General features: G+C 55.2%; 1 protein-coding gene across 1 annotated transcript in view; it reads right to left on the bottom strand.

Moving 5' to 3' along the window:
- Positions 1 to 20,550, bottom strand: part of SCN4A (sodium voltage-gated channel alpha subunit 4) — a 45,258-nt gene extending 24,708 nt beyond the window's left edge. Inside the window, exons 1-10 of the mRNA XM_082495091.1 lie at positions 20,501 to 20,550; positions 9,849 to 10,147; positions 9,411 to 9,529; positions 8,465 to 8,554; positions 7,653 to 7,781; positions 7,409 to 7,500; positions 5,379 to 5,687; positions 3,501 to 3,564; positions 3,007 to 3,148; positions 1,911 to 2,123 (exon numbers count right to left, since the gene is read on the bottom strand). Coding sequence (XP_082351217.1) covers positions 1,911 to 2,123; positions 3,007 to 3,148; positions 3,501 to 3,564; positions 5,379 to 5,687; positions 7,409 to 7,500; positions 7,653 to 7,781; positions 8,465 to 8,554; positions 9,411 to 9,529; positions 9,849 to 10,112 — 1,422 coding nt within the window. The 5' untranslated portion in view covers positions 10,113 to 10,147; positions 20,501 to 20,550. The remainder of the gene's footprint in view (positions 1 to 1,910; positions 2,124 to 3,006; positions 3,149 to 3,500; positions 3,565 to 5,378; positions 5,688 to 7,408; positions 7,501 to 7,652; positions 7,782 to 8,464; positions 8,555 to 9,410; positions 9,530 to 9,848; positions 10,148 to 20,500) is intronic.
- Between the last annotated feature and the right edge of the window lie 756 nt (positions 20,551 to 21,306).

The raw sequence follows: 21,306 nt of genomic DNA, 5'->3' as shown, positions 1-21,306 counted from the left end.
GAAAGCAGCAAAATCTTCAACGCTTTTGCTGAAATGTAACGTTCAAGATTTTTGGACTTGCACTGAATTTGTGAATGTTTGGGTCAAAATGTAATATTTTTTTTTCCCCCCAAATGTTGCAACCCTTCCTTTTCCTTTTTTTTTTTTCTCCCCCCCTTTCCAACAGTGGTATTAATATTTGAACTTTACTGCACCCTCTGGTAGCACTGAGGATGCCACAGCAGAGTGGGAACCTCTCTGGTCCCGCTGCATGTTGCCGAGATACAACACGGTGTCCACGCTCGGGCGCTGGATACTAAATTGATCCGGGTGCCCTCACTCTCAACCTTATTCCTTGTCTTCTCCATTTCTCTAGGTGATAACAAATGAATAATAAAGACTTTGGGCAACTCACTGGTTAATTTGTTCAGGGAACCGGCCACGGCATCATCTCTATGCCCAGCCCTGGAGTCCCCATCCCTTGGGCAGGACCTGCTTAGACCCATTCCACGAGCAGCGTCAGCCAGATAAGAGCAAAGCCACTTCCTCGGAGGATGTCGTGGCTTGGCACAGATCAGCAGCGAGAGACAAAGGCTCTAGATAGAGGAAAACACTGTTTTGTGTCTCTCTCTACATGCAAGGAAGCTGGTCCTTTGCCCAGACTAACAGTTTGGTTTGCAGGGATGTCTCCTGCAGACGTTGCTGACATTGGCCAAAATGACGATTAGAGGTGGAAAATGGCTGGGCTGCCGTATCAGACATCACAGAAGCTTTTCCTCCCATTTTTATAGGCATATTTTGCTTAAAAAAAAAAAAAAAAAAAAAAAAGAGAGACTCCCGAGAACAGGAAAAGGGCCATGGTAACACCTCGGGACCGCAACGGGGCAAATGGGCGCAAGTCGGGCAGATTAGAGACGGCAGCTCGGAGAAATAATCAATGCAACCCCTCTGCAGCATCAGACATGAATCTCTGCTCGCGCGCTGGGGTACAGCAGTGGGGCCAGACCCCCCAGAGCCGTGTCTCAGCTCCTGCAAGGACCCCCAGCACCTCCCCCGGGTGAGAGGCAAGGTCTCTCCAGCCCTCTCTTCTACTTCCAGTCTTGGCCAAAAGCAAATGGTTTGCTAACGCATTTAGCTTTGCTGCAACTGCCCTGGCTTCCTTGAGGGCTTCTCTGGTACCCTGGTCCTAATCTGCCCGTGCAGGCTTCTCTGCCAGGTTTCCTGCTCTTGACGTGCCGCAGGAAGATATATTGTTAGTTCTGGTGCCTTTTGTGCTTTGTGTCTCTCCTCCTCCTTCTAAGCGACACCGCAATTATGCGCTGCACCTCTCTGCTGCCTCCCAGTGCTCCCTGTGCTGGAAATTAAATCTTTTCAGCCTTTTTCTTTCCTCCCCTCCCACCCCCCCCAGCCGGGATAGTATCTCAACTTTTTGATTCAGCCAAGACCCCCAAAATATTTACTCTCTACAACTCCTTGAAAGGAGGTTGTAGAGAGGTGGGGGTCAATCTCTGCTCCCAAGTAACAGGTGATAGGACAAGAGAAAATGGCCTCAAGCTGCACCAGGGGAGGTTTAGGATGAATATTAAGAAAAAGTCCTTCACGGAAAGGGTTGTCAAGCACTGGCCCAGGCTGCCCAGGGCAGTGGTGGACTTGCCATCCCTGGAGGTATTGAACAGAGGGGCAGATGTGGTGCTGAGGGACATGGGTTAGTGGTGGTTTGGGCAGTGTTGGGTTGATGGTTGGACTCCATCTTAAAGGTCCCTTCCAACCCAGACAAGTCTATCATTCTAGTTATTATCTTCACTTACTATGGACCAAATGGAACTTATTCTTGGATTTTACATAGAGGCACCTTCACACTTGTGTCTGCCTCCCCTTTTCTCCCCCTGTTCCTAAAGTCCCTCATTTTGGCCTCCACACTTTCCACCAACCATCCTCTCTTGCTCCTCTTGATGCTTCTTCAGCTGCTCCATGAGCTGCTGAAATTCCTCCTCCTTCTGCTGCTCCTCCAGCATCGTGGCATCGTTTTGTTCTGCGTAAGCCATGGCCACCACCGCGAGGATGAGGTTGATGAGGTAGAAGGAACCAAGGAATATAACCACCACAAAGAAGATCATGTACGTTTTCCCTGCTGCACGCAGCGTCTGTGGAAAGAGGAGGCACGGGCTGTCACACCACCTCAGCACGATATCAGTTTGATGATGCTTCCAATGAAAGGTCTTGCACCAGGGCACCCTCCCATTTGTGGTGGGAATACAATATTTTGCTCCCATCTTCCCCAAGGGCCGCTCATTGCCCAATTGACCTTCCTGCAGTCCATGGCACTGGGTTAGGACTTGTGTGAAACAGCCAGGAGCCTCAGCAACTACCCCCCCCCCCCCCCATGGTGGTCCATGCTATCTGGTAGCCCAAGGCCTGCAAGCATGTATGGTGATGGGACCAATATTTCATCAGAGACTCACTTTGCTGTGACAGGGGCTGATGTCTCTCAGCCTCCAACTTTCTCAGGTCTCACCCTTGGGACAAGAGCGGTCCTTTTCTAACTCCGGATCTGAACACTGTCATTTCCAGAGGACACGTGCAGCCTTCAGACATAGGCTTGCTTTTATCTAAACAGTCCCTGGACCCAGGGGATTTCATGGTGCCTGCAACTTCTTCCTCAGGGAAGACTCAATCCAGGGGACAAGCGACCTAGCTTCCCCCCCCTCACTGTGTCCCTTAGCTCAAGCCAGAGAGGTACTAGATACTCCTGTAAATCCCTGATTTCCATGATTCAGCACTGCTGAAGCACACCTGGGAAATACACTGCACTGCTCAGGTTGGGCAGCTAGGTGGGACCATGCCCCATCTCCGCTGATGCTAGTTAGATCCATACATCATGGGACAAGGTCCCACCTCTTTGCACTCAACTGATTTTTCCCATGTCCTAGGCCAGGGGCAGCATCAAAACAAGAGAAGTATTTGCACGAGGATAAAAATTTGCACGGAAGCCCCAGGCCCACCCCCGGGGGTCACACGGGCACCTACCAGCTGGAAGAGGTTCTCCCAGAAGTCCTGCGTCATGAGGCGGAAGAGGGCCAGGAAAGCCCAGCTGAAGGTGTCGTAGCTGGTGTAGCCATAGTTCGGGTTCCTCCCCGCCTTCATGCACTGGTACCCTTCAGGGCACTTCCTACCAAAGGAGCCGCGGGGGCAGTGGGTGTGAGCCCCTGGCACTGCCCCTCCTGTACCCGCAGCAAAACGCTCCATCCCTGGAGGTGCTGAGATACTTCAGCAGAACCCCGTCCCGAAGCTGATGCAGTTGGATGCCCAGACGGATACCCACCAAAGCTGATACAGTTGGATACCCGGACCCATATACCCCCCAGACGGATACAGTTGGGGTTCCCAGACCATTCACCTCCAAAGCCACGTTCCCAGCCCCGATCCTGTCCCATCTCAATCATCAGCGGTCCCACTGGCAGCCTCATCCCCTCCCACAGAGTCAGAGGGCACCTTGGCAAGCCTTGGTGACCTGCACTCACCCAGCATCGCTGCTGTTCCCGCAGAGCAGGGCATCAAGCGCTCCCTCCAGAAAGTAGAAATTGGCTTTGCGGTTGGGGAAAGAACAATACAAAAAAAAAAAAAAAAAAAAAAAAAAAAAAAAAAAGAGAGATACAAACATTGATTTTCAAGTTCTTGGTTCTTGGCAGCTCCTCGCTGTCAGGGAAATTCCCTGAATCCTGGTGTTGGGCACCGGGTTATCTTCTCTCTGCCGACTTTGCTATTCGCATTGAACTGCTTGGCACTAGCTCAGAGAGTTCACAGCATTGTTTCACAGACCCAACTAGGTGGCTCCCAAGCCCATAAAGAGCTCTGGAAACAGCTGGATTGGCCAGGGTCAGGTCTACTGGGAAGATGGGTTAACGTCTGCTCACAGGACCAGGGCTGGTCTGTTTTGCTGGGAAAACGCACAGGGCGTCCCCAGGGAGCACTGAGCATGGGGGACTACAGGGGGCCCCAAAAAGCCTGGGGAAATGGTCTGCTACTGCTCCATGGCCATCACTTTCCTCCTGCTGCTCCCATCCCAACCAGCCCCTACCTGGGGGGAAACCCACCCTGCTCACAGACCAGGGCTCTATAAAACTCCTCCTTACAGCTTGAGCACAGACTCAGAGCCACAGGAGCTGCCAAGAAGTGCCACCACAAGCCACCGGCCCCCAGGGACACATAGATGAGCACCTGGAGACACCCACGCCAGGACATGGGAGAGGGCACCTGGAGCCCATCCTGGGCATCACCTAGCACAGCCCTTCCAGGAGCCACGCAGGGATTTCTGGAGCTCCCTCAAAGCATCCTCGGCTCTGCCTGGCTTCTTGCCACCAGGCTTTTATTTAACCTACGTAGGCTCATCGAGGAGATATCCTGCTTGCGAAACTCCAGGCGATATGTTTTTGGCCCGGCCCCAATAGCTGTTAACCTGAATGCACGGCCGCAGGGTGCTGTTGCTATTTGCACTGCACTCATTAGGTCCTATATATTGAATTTTCACCCCTACCAAGAAGCCTTCCTGTAATTAATGCCAGAGCGACTCGTACACTTGGGCAAAGCAGCTCAGCCGAGACGTAACCTGACCTTCTGCTGAGTTCTGCCGAGTGCCCTAAATGAGACGTGAAACATCCCCGTGGAGCATCCTGCCACCGTGCAGCTCTACAGGCAGGTTTTCCAATATATATATATATTATTATTTTTTTTTTTAAACATTTTCACAGAGTTTAACACCCCAAACCAAAGAACAAATAAAAAACCCACCACGCGTTTTTGTTTCAGAGAAATGTTAGGAAAGCAGCAAACTTGGAGACCTGTCTGAGGACTTGTGCTTGATCCCACCTCTCCCTCCTTCCCCTCCTGTTGGCTGTCGCAGTGTTGCTTGCACGCAATGCTCACTGAACACAGCAGTACTTGGGGAAGGACCCAACTATGAGGCAGCAGTGAAAGGGGGTGAGAAATGTCATTCCTGCATCCTTCCCTCCGGTCTTCCACCCAAAGTCCCATCTGCTCCTGTAGGGTTTGGTCTCCCTGCTGTGACCAGTCGGATGGAGCAGCCATTCACCAGTACCCACCCCGATGGGGAGATTGTGTCCTCACTAGGAGGAGGAAGACATGGAGACAGCATTTTGTCCAGGCCTCCCCATGGTGAAACCTTTCTGGAGGAGTTCAGCTTGCCCAGGTGGACTACATTTTCCCTGGCAAGGAGGACTTGATCCCACCTGTCTGTCCTGTGAGTGTGCACAATCCCACCAGAGCACCTCAGCAGATCCGTGCTAGCAAGCCATCTTGGTCTGACTCAGAGGAAGACCGAGGAAACTGAGGAGCAAACCAGGGTGACGGGTCAACAGAGAAGGGCATGCATGAGTGTTTACCTTCATCGTTGATGTAGGCCTCAAAATCAAAGGTGCTGTTGCTGGTAAAGTTGCTGGTGAAGTTGCTGGTGATGCTGTCAGTGAAGTTGCTGTAGAGCGTTGCGTTGACCAACGTGTCGTTGTCCAGCCCCAAATCCCCCATCAGGGTGTCATTGAGGGGGGGCCACCGCACGCACTTCTGCCGGAGGTTCCCCATGAAGAGCTGGAGACCGATGAGGGCAAACACGCTCAGGCAGAAGACGGTGAGGATCATGACGTCCGAGAGCTTCTTCACAGACTGGATCAGAGCCCCAACGATCGTCTTCAGCCCTAGGGAGGGGGTATTACTGCATGGCTAATCACTTGTTTGCTAATTGTGGAGAATGTGTTATGGTGTTTCTAAAAGGTGCTGGGTCTGGTGGGGACACGTGGTATCACCGAGTTCACCCCATGTGCTCAGACCCCCCAGCTCTGTGCCCCACATTGCTGGGCAGCATAAACCCTTCCCCCAAAACTGTCACCCTTGGGCCAGTGCCAGACAGGCCTCCCCACGCCAACCTTATCCTGGGTATCACAAGCCAAAGCCCACCCCAGCCTGGCAGCCATCAATTCCTTTTGGCTTTGTGTTTTCCTCAAATGCCAAAATCTGTCCTTTTTCTGGCCTCAAAATGCCAGAGTAGACCACTTTGCTGTGGCACATAGAAAAGCTATTTGCCAGCCCACTGGAAGGTGCTGAGCACCGCTCTCAGCTCCAGAAAAGCCTCTGTGGTCCAACAACCCCACATGCTGCTGTCCCATGGGTGGTTGGGGGCCCAGCTGGACCCTCCAGCCTGATCCCTTCAAGCTGGAGAAACCCTAACGTGTCTGAATGAAGGTGACAAAGCGACATCTGCATTAAACATCAGGATTAACTCATCTTTCACCCCGAGCATCGCCATTTCCTCCGCAGAGGAGTCTCGCCCACAGATCCTCAGAGAGCTTTTGACATGAAGGATGTTGTTCCTGTCACCCGAGGTCTACACGGATGAGGGGTGATGCCGGGACATCCTGACATTGATCTTAAAAGCAGCTCTGAGCGCAGAGCTTTCTCATGTGCAGGCAGTTTTCTGAAGACACATGATTTTTATCCCTGGCATCATGCCAGTTCCCCCACCCCCCTCCCCAAACTCCTTAGGTAAAACCCTGTTCTCTAAGGGCTTGTCTATGTTGGGAAACTGCTGAGGACAGCCGTTCTAAAACCGCTTATTTTTACAACCGCTATTTCTTCTGAGCCTCTTGGGGGGGGATGTCATTCCGGAAAGCAACAGCAGCTTACGTTTTCCTAAACGCAGTTTTTTAGCCTGTTTGATGGAGGCAAAAACTATTCAGATGTGAACCCTAAGGATCTGGAAACAGCAGGGACACAAGAATTTATTCACCACAGGAAGTTATCATTTTCAGTTCAACCTCACGCTTATTCAAGGGGTCTGACCTATCATTTCTGTGAGCTTGCACTAGGTGGTACCAAAGCAGGGTATTGAAATGGTACCAAATTTGGGAAACAGCCATCAGAGACATTTGATAACACGCTCCTAACGCTGCAGGCTGGATGTTCGAGGTGACGTTAAACACTCGCCGAGTGGCTCTTGCGCTAATACCTGTTAAATATATCAACCCTAGAACCGGAGCAGTCAGCAGTGGGGACAAAACTGAGTTTATGGCTCCAAGGACCAATCAAAGCGTATTGGTTCATCGAGCCCATAAACACCACCCGAGCACAAGCCCACTTAAGGCATCTCTCCAAGGAGCCCTAAAAACACCACATCTGGCTCATCGGGGACTTTCCCTGGCCAAACAACCGAGTGAGCACAGCTATTTTCAAGATGTAAAATCAGCAGGACCTGACCCAAAAGCTGAATTATGTGAAAAATTATTTATAAGTATCGAATACCTTATTTCCTCTGTTTTCTCTTAGAGCTGTCAAAAGAACAAGGGATTGCTGTGAACTGTGGGAAAACCTGAGCTCAAGGAAAGGGAAGATATGGAGAGGACACCCCTTCTTTAAGTCCTACCTGGTATCACGGTGATGGTTTTCAAGGCACGGAGGACACGGAAGGTCCTGAGAGCAGAGATGTTCCCCAGGTCCACAAACTCGGTAATATAGCTGCAGGGCAGGAGAGGAAAGGGCTTCAAGGGTTCTACCGGGCACCCGTCACTGTGTTTCTCAGCTCTCCTCTCCAGGGTATCCCCCCCACACACACACACCGGGTGCAGTGTACAGACCTCCTTCTCCTCCCCACATCCCACCAAACTCACGCCATGGAGATGACCATGAAGTCCAGCCAATTCCACGGGTCGCGCAGGAATGTGAAGTTGTCGATGCAGAAGCCTCTCGACAGTATCTTGATGAGGGACTCGAAAGTGTATATCCCAGTGAAGGTGTATCTGAAACGGGAATGATGACTCAGGGGATGCTCACCTGGGTCAGAGGGCTGCCTCAGGATGAGGTTTTGTCCACCCCTGGCAGTGGGACCATCTTGGGGAGATGAGTTCTGGGGGCTCACAGCCACAGGCTGCTGGGTTCTTGGGTTGCTTCACACTGGGGGAGGTTTTCACCTCACCTTGTAAGGCCATCTCAAGGTAACAATCCCTTTGGTGACTACTGTGCAACACCTCTGATTCCTGCTGATGTCTCACACCACCATGGTCTCTGCAAAACCCTGCTGAGACCTGATTGTGCAGAGCCACAGCAGAAAATGATGGATTTTTCCTCTTCTCACCTGGGGCTGGTTGTCCACTCTCCTTGGACTGGTGGATCTACTCAGCCTCTCCAGGCTATCGGTGCTGACCTGACCCAACCTGATCTGCAGTGGTCTCCTGTCACAGAGACCTCACCAGATTTTGGACAGCACTGAAACACTCCCACTCTTTGCAATGCCTAACGCAGAGCATGGGCATCCCTTCTGAGATCAAGAGGGCCACCAGCATCTCCCAGTGACACATCTCCTCCTCTGAAGGGTGCCTGGATCCTAACATCCCTCTCTCGGCCTTGGTCCTGTCCCTCCTGAGGATGGCCAAGCTGGGATGGCCGCCGTGGCTGGGGCAGGTCATGGGAGGTAGGGACTTACTCCACGTTCTTGGACCACGCCGGGGGGTTGCTCAGCGTCATAAACACGCAGTTGGTTAAAATCGTGATCATGATGAACATGCTGAATAATTTAAAACCTGGTCAAGGAGAAATGCTGTGGCTGTTGCCTCGATTTCCCCCCACCCTTTGCACAGATATGAAGCCAAGCACCCCTACTCCTCCTGTCCTGGCTCCCACTTTGGTCCCATGCCCTGGCCTGCTCCTCCTGCAGCTCTCTCCCGTGCTCACACTTTCCCCTTGTTCCTCTGCTCCCATGCATGGTCCTGGCCCCTGCCCTCCCTTTCTGCTCCCCTCCCCATCTCCGTGGTGCTGACTCTGCCTCCCTTCTTGTCCCCTGTGCTCCTTCCTCTCCATCAGCCCAGGATACAGCTCTCCACACTTATCTGATTCCTCTGCCAAAAACATCTCTTTTTCCTCCTACGTCCTGGCCACCAACCTCTGCTGCCACCAGAGCTCTGCTGGGAGCACTTCCAACCCATCCTAGTGCCCCTCTTGCTCTTGGGGTCCTTTCCTGTCTTTCCATCTCTGCTTGTCTCACACCAAAAGCTCCACGTCACAGATCGGACAGGATCCCCTGACCTAGTAAGCATTTTCCTTCCTTTCCAAGTGTCCCCAGACTTCAGAGACTCCATGCCTAGAAATCTCCACCACTTAGGTTTCTTCTCTTCTCCAACCAAACTGATTCCTCCCTTCTTCAACCAGGGCTGAGCCCTTAGTGCCATCAAGGTGCCCAAAGCCTTCAAGCACCCATTCCTTGGGAAGGGATGGCTGGACAGTGTGTCCTGGCCATGGTGGGGGCCAGCCCAGGAGATTTGCTCCCCACACCATCATGAAACACTTCTCTCAGCCCTCTCCCAGGGCTGTTCACACTCTGAGCATCAGGGTTTGACCTGGCAATGGAGCAGCACCACAGAGGACAAGGATATGAATGGATAAGCACTTTGATAGCTCCTCTGCGGATGGGGTGGAAGGGACCCAGCAGGTAGAGGGCAGGTGTCGCTGAGAAGCGGAAGATGGACTTCCCTTTGTTGAGGACTATGAACGTCTGTGGAAAAAAAAGAGAGGAGGGAGATGGATTAGCTCTTCTGCACACCCCCGAAACACCCACGGATCAAGTGCTGCCATTAGAAGTGAGGCCTCTATGCATGCTTTGGATCTCCAAAGGCTGGAGACTCTGCCAAGGAACAGATGCTCTGCTTTGGAAAAGAAGCAACCACAGCAGTCTGGAGCCGTAGATCACCAAGACGGGCTCCAAAGAGATCCTGGGACATGGTGGAAAGAAGAGAAGGGTCCATGCTTTGCTCTTTTTCTTGGGACTTACATCTAATGCCAAGTCTACCCATGGGCTAAGCTGTGCCCCTCACCTTCTTATCCTTGTAGAAAGGGTCCAGGTCCTCCAAGGGGGTCCCGATGAGCTCCAGCGGTGGGTCACCATAGATGAGGGGCAGATTCTTGCCGGCTTCCAGGTCACTGCTGGGTTTGATCTCCTCTTCCTCAGGCAGCTCAACTTGCTGCCGCTTTATCTTGAGCGCCTCTGCCTCGGCGATGCGCTGCTCGATGGCGGCCAGCGAGGCAGGGGTGAAGGGGCGGAGGTTCTCGGGGCCCGGGATGTGCGGCAGGCCGGCCATCCTCTCATTCTGCTTCCTGGACGCCTGCGCCCAGCCTGCTGGGGAGAGGGGGGCTGAGAAGGCAACGCCAGCTGGTGCCGTTTTGGGCCATTTTTGCTCAGCCCTTGAAACCAGGTGATGGCAAGATCTGGGTGGGAGTTTGCAAACGGGTCTATTGCAGAAATACTGAGCTCGCGAGAAGAGATTATTACGCACGGATCGCTTGCAGACGGAGCAACACGCGTGCTCCTTTCTCCTCCCAGACCCCCATTCAGCCCCATCGGGGCTGAGCACCATATGAGCTGAGCAGTTGGTGTCCCTGGCACAAGCCGGCTGTTGTTAGACATGTAATTTCACAACCTAGATGGGGTCGTTCAACAAAACAAAACACCTTCGGCATCAGCAGCACCGCTCCGGCTGTCTCCCCTTTGCCATATGCTGTAAAGCACGGACAGCTTTCCTCCTGCACCTCGTGCAGGTAACGGTGCGGTGCTCAAAGCAAGAGGTTCCTCAGGCAGAGGAGCTCGGACCTGCAGGGGCGGTGGCCATTTCACAGCGCCCGTCCCTAGGAAACACGAGTAACCTGCAGTGCCGGATGGCTCTGCTCCCGAGAGGATGGGGTTAAAGTCTTATCTTGAGCCAAAAAGCAAAGCAATAATGACACTTTCTAATGTTACAGAGATCAGGATGACTCCCCAGACAGGAATAGGATGGGCCATTTGAGGGAGATAAGAGCGGCTCCACTGAGCAGCAGAACAACAAAAAGGGTTGTAGAGAGCAAAGCCGGAGAGACCCTGGAGGAACGCACTGCCATGGCCTGAGGAGAGACCCTGGAGGAACGCGCTGCCATGGCCTGAGCGGGGCTGAAACGCTTAGCAAAGGCTTCCTAGACACCAAAAATGTTCTTGTTTTGAGTCACCTTGCCTCAGTTTCACCTCGATATCTGTTTGACCCATAAACATCAGCTTGTGGCAGACATGAGCCCAATACACGGCACAACTCATCCCGCTTTGCAGGGATACTGGAACATACGCACCTCTGTGCCTCCCCCTCCCCAAAACCAGCATCCCACTGGCAAGCGGCGACTCCTCCATGCACCAAAACTTTACGCGATGCCGCTGAGCACCTGCCCCCGAAAAAGCTTTAGGATCAATACTCCTCACAGCCCTGCCAGGCTGAGAGCTGGAAACCTTCAGCCCTTTGTAATTAAGGAGAACCGGACATTTATAGCCCTGATGGGAAGAGAGACTCTGCATGCGTAACGGTATCGACACGTTCCTATGGTGATTATAAAACCAAGTGATAAAAGCAACGGCAAAGGGAGGTATTGATTTCGAGCAGCGCAGAGATAACTGCATTTTAGAAACCACTACGCTCCCCGGCTATCGCTGCCGAATTGAATCTCGGGGGGGGGGGGGACAAAATGGATTTTCCCCATGGCAGCCAACCCCCTGGATGAAGCCAGGACTGACACTCCCCCCCCCCCCCCCTGCTGCAACATCTCTTGGGCACAGACCACCTTCACCACAGTGTCTGAGCAGCCCCTTCATGGCTCCGGCACCAGGGCTTCCACACGTGCTCAAAATACAGCTGGTAGAGGGATGGGAGCGCCTTGCTGCCTTTTGGAACAGGGCAACCTTTTAAAAATAAATAAATAAAAAAAGTAAAGTGGCAAGAGGGCTATTTTTTGTATTTAAACCTGTGAAGTGCGTGCAATTTTTTTGCCACCACACATCCCCGCGAGGGGACGATGCCCACGGCAGCGGGTCAGCAGGGCACCACCGTTCCTTCTTCTCACCCAGTTTTTCTGGATTGACACCCATTTCGTGCTCTACTTGAGTGGCTCTGGAAACCTGCCTTGACACAGATGACCTCAAAGCTCAAGCCAAAAGCACGGGGCTGCGTCTGGCTCTATCGCCCCAAGTCCCACCGGGGATGCACTGATGCATGCTCAAGGAGGACCTGCAGCATCCATGGGGGGTGGGGGGGGACACCAAGCCACCCCATCTCCTGGGGACTCCAAGGACTCGCAGGAGCTTGTTGGTTGGAGGCAGCCTCAATTTCCCTGGAAATGGGGTTTTGCAGAGCTGTTAGGGCAAGTGTGCGCGCTACGGGTCATGCCAGTGCTCCGTAGGGCTCCAGCCCCTTCAGCACCATGCTGCTCCCTCCAAGGCTCCGGTGCGTGGGGTCCCGCACGGTCCACATCTCCCCTGGAGCCTCCTGTTGGGTGCTGCCCCTCCAAAACCCCCAGCAGTGCCGTGTCCCCGCTCACTGCGGTCCCGGCGGAGGTGGCTGTGTCTCCAGCTGCCACCAGCGATCACCGCAGGGCTCAGGTTTCTCCAGCCCCATGACTCTGCTCATTCCTGCCCCGGCAGGAGCGAGCACAGGAGGGGAGCTCAAGCGAGCGGCACCAGCTTTGCTTTCAGCCCGTAACTCCTCTTCCTCTTGCTGGGCTGAAGCCGCCGTGCCGTGGTGATCCGGCTGCCAACCGAGCAGTCCCGGGCAGCACCAGGCACAGGGGGGTGATGCTGAGGGCTGGTGGCACCCCCCAAGGCAAAGCAGGGGGTCCTCAAAGGGGATGTTGCCTTAGGCATGGAAATGCTTTTTGGGGTTTTTGGGGGGTCTTTTGCAGCATCTGGTCCCGCTCTGACCCCTTTGTGGCCACCCCAGAGATAGCGGGATGACTCCAGGGAGCAGGAGCAGGAGTTAAGCCTATGAATCCCACACACTGCAGCCCCGAAGCCATCGGCATCTCTGGTCGATTGCTGCTTCCCAAAAGAGAAGGGGCCAAGAGCCAAACGGGGGCTCTGCAGGGGGGCTCAGCTCAGCACCCCTCTCCGCCCCAGTGTGCCCAGTTCCCACAGCAGCACATGTGGGAGATAGTGGGGTCCCACCACCCCAAGTGAGGCAGCTCACCCTGGGACCGGCCACCTTCCGCCGCTGGGACGGGGGCGAACAGCCCCGCTGCTCCCGGCCTGCCACATTTATAGCAGCGGCTATAAATAACTGAGATCAAACTCTTTGCGCCTCCGATAGGTAAAAGCGGTTCGGACGCAGCAACAGGTGCTGCCCCGGGCACGAGTCGCCCCGTGGTCCTGCGGGGCTCAGCCCCCACTCACCCCAGGACCTGTGTACCCCCCCAGAGTCCCTTATTAAAGGCGGATTCCCACCCCATCAGCTTTTATGCTTAAAAAATTAAGAGTTGGACTCAATGATCTTAAAAGTTTCTTTTTTTCCCAACCTAAAGTGATTCTATGGTTAAATTAGTCACTTAAAGCGTCTCTACAAAGCCTTATCTGCTATTTGTCACCTTCTTAAAATTTGGACTCCCAGATAAGCTGCGTAACTCCTTTTTACTGTGATACACTTGAGCTGCTGCTTTTGGACACGCTGCCCAGGTCCAACACCTTGGCACACCATGGCTGAGCATCTCGCTCCCCAGTTCAGCATCGTCAATTACCAGTAGGCAACTGGGAGCAGCTCCCGGCTCAGGAGCACGTGGCCTTCACTTTGATAGAAATTCGGTTTCCCCTGATATTTCTTGCTACTCTGAGGCCACACAAATGAATCAGCCTCCAAAAAAACAGGAGTGGTTTGGAAGCTACCAGAGATGCTGCGTAATAGGTTCTGTATAACCAGGACAGACGGAAGGGTGACAGGGTCCTGTCTGGGACAGCTTGGAGAGCCACCCCATCCCAAATTGGCACTTCATCCATCCCTGCACAGAAAATAACCTCCTGTGGGCTGAGGATGAGGCGGGGGAAGGACTTTCTTGGCTGCTGCGTGCAGACACGTGGCTGTGGGGGGGACACAGGGTCGCTGGGGGCCTCCCCCCATCCTGCTGGCCCACGCAGGTGCTGGGCTCAGCCCATCACCCCAGCTCCAGGGCTCTGCTCCTCCCTTCCCAAGGCATTGCTCCCCAGCAATGCTGCCCCAGCCTGGAAAGCCCGGAGAGGTGCACTTGTTCCCTCACCTTGCTCAGGGTTGGGTTAACAAAGACAGACATAACTGGGGCGTCTCAAGCAATGGCACGCTGCTCCCGAGAGATTTCAGCTCTGCACGTACCCAGAAGGAGACAGCAGTGGAACCCTCTGAGCACCTGCAGCGTTGCAGCAAGGCCACCAAACACATCTTGAGGAGCTGCCGCCTGCAAACCTGCCCTCAACATTCATCCTCTGAACAGGAGACACTCTGGAAAGACCCCAGAAGAGGCCGATAAGAGCACAAGTCCAGGACAGAAACCAACCTGAATGGTCACCAGCAAGTGTAAATCAGCTTCACTCACCAAGAACCAGCAGAGCCAGATGATGCTCAGCCAAGTGCTTGCAGCGTAGAGCACAAGGGGTACTCCCTGCGGCAGGGATTAGCGTGGAAACAACGAGCTCGTGCACCAAAGCCAACAAACAGCCAGCTCGGGGACAACCGGTGCCAGGGAGCCCAGAGCTGGCCCACATGCTTGTAGCTACAAGAGGTTAACACCGGGGGAGATAAGCCAGCACCCAGCAGCTCAAGAGCTCTGGAAACCAGATGCCATAGCACACACAACCCAAACCCATCACACCACAAACACAATCCTGCAGCACCCACTCCTTGCTACCTGCACCCTAAATCCTCCTGGGACACACCACTTCCACCCAAACCAGCACCCAGAGGCTGACTGCATACAGGACAAACCAACCCATCTTCATCCCTCCCTTTATCCCCCTGAGGACACCCGGGGTGGGGCAGGATGGTGCAATGGGGACCAGCTGGGACTGCATGGTTTGGGGATGAGTCACAGCTCAGCGATGGATTCTCAGTCATGTGCATCCCAAGTGCTGCCACAAACACCAGCCATCTTCCACACTGCCCATCTCCGGGGAAGCCTGGCACATCCCATGGGTCTTGCTCTCCCAACCCTGCTCCATGCCCCATGAAGTCCCCCGTAGCAGGTCCCCTCTCCACCCCTGCACGCGTTAAATAGGTTTTAAAACCCCAAACCACATGGGCTGGGAGACCTGCTGCCAGGAGAACCTGTTATTTGGTTCAAACCCAGCCCCGGGGCACGGTCAGGACAGCATTTATATGTCCGAGGAGGACAGACAGCTTTATGGGGGTGATAAATACCGGAGCCCTTATCCGCTCTGCGTTTCCCACCTCTGTACACCCGACCCCTCGGCCCCAGTGGTGGCACCATGGGGGGAAGGAGAAATCCTTCCAAATCCTGCCACCATACCCAGCGAGGCAGAGGGACCCCAAAGAGTGAGGCTGTGTCACGCCTGTGCCGTGGTGGCGATGCCATCCATTGCTGTGGGTTTTGTTTGAGCTCCAGGATATGCGCACTTTTCTTGTGATGCTCCAGCACACGGCGGAGGGGGGGGGGGGGACGGGGGGGGGGGGGACGCGGTGCTTTGTTGTAAAGTCTGATGGTTGAAAAGAAAAAGCCTTCAGGCACGATCCTGGGGATGTCAGGCCTTGAAAAAGTCCTACGAGGTGTTTATTTCCTACTGGGTTTTCCCCGAGTTTTGAAAAACAAAATGGGGAAATTGAAAAAAAAAAAATAAATCTGATGTGAAATGTTTTGTTTTTTTTTTTTTTTTTTCTGCCCACAAATAGCACAGGAGGTGGAGATCGGCTTTAAGTCATGCGCATGGGCGATTTAACGGGGCGCCGAGCAGGGCCTGGAGCTGCATTAGCGTTTTGGAGATTATATGAGTTTCTAGTGGTAACTAGCATAAACACCCTTCAGTTGTGCCAGACAAAATTAGCCATTTTATAAACAAGTTTATGTCCCTTTCAGTAACATGATAAAGTGCTATTTAAGAGCCTGATGTTTACTATCCCCAGATATATGGTCGTCCCTTAATGCTTTGCTGTAACTACATCACAAAGGCTATCTGGAAGGACATGTGAAGTTTCCAAAGTCTTCTTCTGCAAACAAATGCCTCTTATGACGCTGCCGTGGGACGCTGGATCTCCACCACTGCGGCGGTTCTGAACCCATCCTAAACTCACTCTGGTTTTAGGCTGCTCTCTTTTAAAGGGGGCTCGTGCTGAAGTTTCACAAAAAGAAAATAACAGCAGTAAAAAATTAAGAGAGAGTCACGCCAATCCTTTTCCCACTCTATTTTCAAATAGTGGCGGGCTCGGAAGACTTAGAGAGTGAGAAAAAAAAAATTCTTAATTTTCCATCATTATCCTTTTGAATTAATGAGGTTTTTAAGTGCTCAGCTGGGAATTCCCGTGGGTTGTGTGGCTCAAACATCAGCCTCTCGCCCACCAAGCCCGGCGAATGCCGCTGGCTCCCGTTAGTGACACGTCCCCCCTGTGCCGACTCCTGTCACCACCGTGGGTTTTTTACCCTCCTCTCGGTGTATTTTGTTCCTTTGCCTGAAGCGTGGCCCAAGACAACTGCACCGGCAGGAATGCGGGATGCTTCCAAGTGGCATCCGTCATCCCGGGAAGTTGGGTGAAGCTATGCTGCCTTCAATTTTGCCCCATGGCGAGCGCAAGGGATGGTCTGCTGAAAGCCCTTGGAAAACAACGCCAGAGCAAGCCCAGCGCTGGTGGATGCCTTTCCCCAGCCAGACCGGAGGGACTGAGATGCTGCGGCAAGTTGATGCTCTTCAAGTGCCACTGTGGTCCCCCAGGTCGGTCCAGCCCAGCCAAGGTCACTCGGCGGGTGTGAGTCAGGATCGTGCCTGAAGGCTTTTTCTTTACAACCATCAGACTTTACAACAAAGCACCGCGTCCCCTCCCCCCGCCCCCGTGTGCTCGAGCATCACAAGAAAAGCGTGTATATTCTGGAGCTCAAACAAAACCCACGGCAGGGGATGGCGTTGCCACCACGGCACCGGGGCGACATGGCCTCCTGCATCGCAGCCTGCACCCGGTGGGGGTTGGAGCTATTTGGGGTCCCTCTGCCTCGCTGGGTATGGTAGCAGGATTTGGCCCTGCTCCTTCTCCTTCCCCCATGGTGCCACCACTGGGGCTGAGGGGTCGGGTGTACACCCACTGAGTGACCCACAGCAACAGCGATGCTGGTACGGTTGCGTGGGCCAAATCTTTGATTTTAAGGACAGGTCGAATAAGTTCACTGCTATGGGAATGACGCTGCTTCCCGGCTTTCCGCCTGCTAGACGTCGCCTTTCTCAGGCAGACCGAGAGGAGGTCACCAAACACTCCCCAGCCCCTTTCCTGGCAGCGGCCAACCCACCCACCGCCTCGCGATGCGCTTTGGGACGAGGACACCCGTGAGCCGAGGGCTGTGCCGCCGCTCGGGAGATTTACACGGAGGAGGAGGAGGAGGAGAAGGACGTGATGCCTGATCCCATGTTTCAGGGCGCGTTGCGGCAGCACCTTCAGCGGGGCCCCCCCCGCCGCGACGGGCGCTCTGCAGGTGCCATGCAAGGTGCTGCTCCCTTCCCCAGCTCCTCGCGAAGACGCGGCCGAGCCCGAGCCGTCGCTGCCTTCCTTTGGAGAGCCAGATCCTTAACACTGAACATGCTAAGGGGGCACCAGCCTCCCCCTGAGACATAAGCCACTAACACCCCACCCCCCCCGCCCCAAAATACATCCCCTGCAGAGGTGCCTCCACTCCTGCAACTGGCGTAAGCGGCGCGGAAATTAAATTTATACAATTCGCTGATTGTTGTTGACCTGAATTTACTCAAACGCCGGCACTTCCATGCCCGTTTGCCCGCGGCCCTACCAAGGGGTACCTCGATGTGCTTAAGGCGGGGGTGGCACACATAGGCTGGAAGCCGTGAAGTCCTCAGATACTCTCCCGTGGGCCACAGATGGAAATAGGAGGTTGCAACATCCTGCAGCAACGCGCTAACCCCCTCCTGCCTGGAGCCAGGGGGATGCGGTGGGGGGGTACCAACCCATCCCCACCTCCTCTCCATCCCCCCGGCCCTACTGACCCCCCGGAGGGGATTGCCGGAGAGGGGACACCAGGGGGGATGGCTGCTTGGGTTTATTTTGGGGGGATTTTGGCTGGGGTGCAAGCTTGGGCAGGCAGGGAAGGGTTAAAGCGGGGACCCCGCGCTTGCCCACTGCCCACTGCCTGCACTCGGGTGTCATCCAACGCTCCCGCTCCTCCCTGCCAGCGGCTCTCATGTCTCATGTCAGGCTTGGAAAAGATCTGAGCGGTGCTGCGAGGGGACGGCGTGGGGGGAAGGGAGGATGGCATAGAGCCGTCACGGCTTGCGACCCCCCCCAGGGGGTCCCCCAGACTCGGGGGGTGTGGGGGGCGGCGATGCAGCCACCGCGGAGGGATGCCAGGATAGACACCATGGGGATCCCCAACGAGCAGGTGGAGACCTGACGCTCCCTCGGGATTTGCAATATCGGGACCCCTGCAGCATCCCGGCGCTGGAGGATGCCCATTTTCCCATCGCAGCCTCCGTACCCCGATACCCCGTACCGGCCACCACGCAAACCAGGACCAACACGGGGCACCTGCGGCCATCACAGCCTGCCCCGTGCCCAGCTCCAGGTGAGCCCTGCACCTCCGCTCTTGCCTTCCAGCTCCCGAGGAATCGTTCAGATCCACTTGGATCCGGATAAGGGGGACTCGGAGAGGAGATATTCCCAAGGGCTGTATAAATAACCGAGGAGGGAGGGAGCCGTACAGACAGACAGGCGCAGAAGCTGTGCACCCTTCCCGGCATCTCCGGAGCTAGAGATGGGATCTTTGCCCTTATAACTCCCCGAAGGATCCGCCACATTCTCCCCCTTCCTCCCTTCCATATAAATGACCTCATTAGTCCAACCTGCTGAACACAAATGATGCTGGACGTCTCCTCGTTACCGGCAGCCGCTCACTTTCCTACGCTTAAATCCAGCAAGTTTCCCCGAGTGAAGGTGGAGCTGCCCGAGTGGCTCCACGGGGCCCTTTGGCCCCTGGGTGATGCTCATGGGACGTTTATGTACACACTGGAAAGTAGAAAATGCTATTTAAATATTAGCACAGGCAAGCCAAGGCTGGACTCAGTGTTCTTTAACAAATTCCCATAAATATACCCTTTTTCCCCTGAACTGTAATGACGTCAGGCATTTTCCTAGCGGGGACTAAGGGAGGCAGCTCCGGCGCTGGCAGCATCCACCCGTCAGCGACCTGTGCAGGATCTCCCCTGTATGACAGGACCCATCGGGGTGTCCCACCCTCCCCAGGGGTTTGGGGAATTGTTGCCCATCGGTGATATCCGCTGCTAAACCTCTCGCCGCACATTTGGCTCGCTGCGTGCCCAGGCTGGTCCATCGCATCCCGGGCAGCAAGCGGGGTGGGCAGGGGAGGAACCGCATGTGCTTATCTGCAAACTTCGCTCTGCCACTCACCACCGGCTTCAAGGAGCGAGGGAGCAGTGATGCAGGACCGGGCCAAGAGGGATGCTTGCCGTTGTGAGGGATGGGGGCACCAGGGTGGCCGATTGCCTCTGGATAGACCCTGAGATGGCACTGGGGGCGCACAGTGGTCCCTGCAGGTGTGGCGAGTGATGGGATCTCTGCGGAGCCCCATGCACCCACCGCCGGCGGGCACCCAGGTCAGAGCTGCGTGGAGGCTTGGGGGGGGGGGGGGGGGTTCAACAGCCAAAAAATGAGCCGAATCCCACCCTGGCACTACCTCTTTTTCCACTGTCCACTGGGGGATCTGAACCCCACATTGGGCTCACCCTGCCTCCCCCGTACCCCAACACCGGTGGCTGTGCAGCACGCACCCCACAGCCCCCATGTGCGGATGGGGCAATGACGGCCTCCTGCCTCCGTGTCACCCCGTCACCGCTGTTTCAGCATGGCAGAGGGGTCCCACCTCCTCCTGATGTCACCACGGGGGTCCCTCCTCGCTGCCCCACGGGGGACAGGGGCTCTGCGGGGACAGGCGCCTTCCCGAAAGAAGACACTGCGAAGCACTCCGCAGACCTTTCCTGCAACCTTGGCTTGGCCAAGCTGAGGTTTATATTTAGATCTCCAGGAGGAGAAGCCAGGAGAAAGGCGACTTGTGACTTTTAAGCCCTGCCTGTAGCTCCTTTCCTCCGGGTGGGAAGGTGGCTCAGAAACCGGTTGCCCGTCACATCCCCCACCATCCCCTCTCATCCTGGCAGCAGGTCCGTGGCCACCGAGGGTCTGGTGGCTGCTGGCACACGCGTCCCTGTGCCCTGCCTGCACCTTTGCGGGGACTTTCTCCCCCCGTCCCAGTCTGTTTTCCATGCAGGGGGATCTGTTGGGTGCCTACAGCCCTAAACACCACCCCAGTGACCGTGGGGGCTGTCCTGCTCCCATCCACCTCCAGCGCTCTGACTACGAAGCCCCCGATGTTGCTTGCACCGCTGCAGGCACCGCAAGAACGACAAACCCGGTGACATCCAAGACGCTGTAGACCCTTCCCGGTGCCCTGGCATCGACCCAGGGCTGAACCCGGTACTTACTGTTGGGTTGAGAGATTGAAATCCCAAGGAGAGACCTTTTAGGGCCAGAATTTCCCTCTCCTTCGACTCCTGGAGGCTTTGGCTCAGCGAGTGCCTGTTGGCAGAGCAGCTGCTGCTGCTGTCAGATGGTCATGAGTGAAACCTGAGGACATGCGGGGTCCTTCAGGTAGCCTCAGCCCCGTCTCAGCTGTGGCATTCGTCTCCGGCTGCACCAATCATGGGGCTGGTGGTGCCTGCAACCCCCACGGCCACATCTCCCAGCGCTCCTGGGGGGTCCTGTGTGTGTGGACCACCCCCTGCGCTGCAGCCACTCCGGCCATGCACTGAGCTGGGGACGTGGCCACACAGGGCGGTCGGGGTGACAGAGCAGCGTGTCCCAGATGTTGAGGTGGCTTTAGGTTGGCTTTGGCACCAAACGAACCATGGGGAGGTGGAGGTGGAGGTGGGAAGGGACCCCCAGCCAGCACCTCCCCATCTCTTTCTCCACAAATGACGTGCAATTGGGAAGAGCAGTGGGACAACCGTGAGGGTGGTGGTGGTGGGGTTGGTGCCAACCCTGCTGCCAGCGTTGTCTCGTAGTCGGTGGCTCTTTGAGAGCGTCATTTGGTTGTGCAGCACCCAGCACTGCCCGCGGCTCCTCCTCTTGCTTCTGCCTTTTCTGCTTCGTTCCCCCCATGCCCCCCCTCCACAGCTGCCTAATCTTGCACCAACACTGCGTTTCTCTGAACACCAGGAGCACCTGATGGTCAGGATGGCCAGCGGCCACGTGGGGTCACCCTGCTTTGACACCAGGACACCTCAGCCTG

This window comes from Vanellus vanellus (assembly GCF_965231255.1).
Source record: "Vanellus vanellus genome assembly, chromosome: 24".
Classification (NCBI taxonomy): domain Eukaryota; kingdom Metazoa; phylum Chordata; class Aves; order Charadriiformes; family Charadriidae; genus Vanellus; species Vanellus vanellus.
The sequence above is the reverse complement of the archived record's forward strand: the minus strand, read 5'-3'. Positions and strand labels throughout refer to the sequence as shown.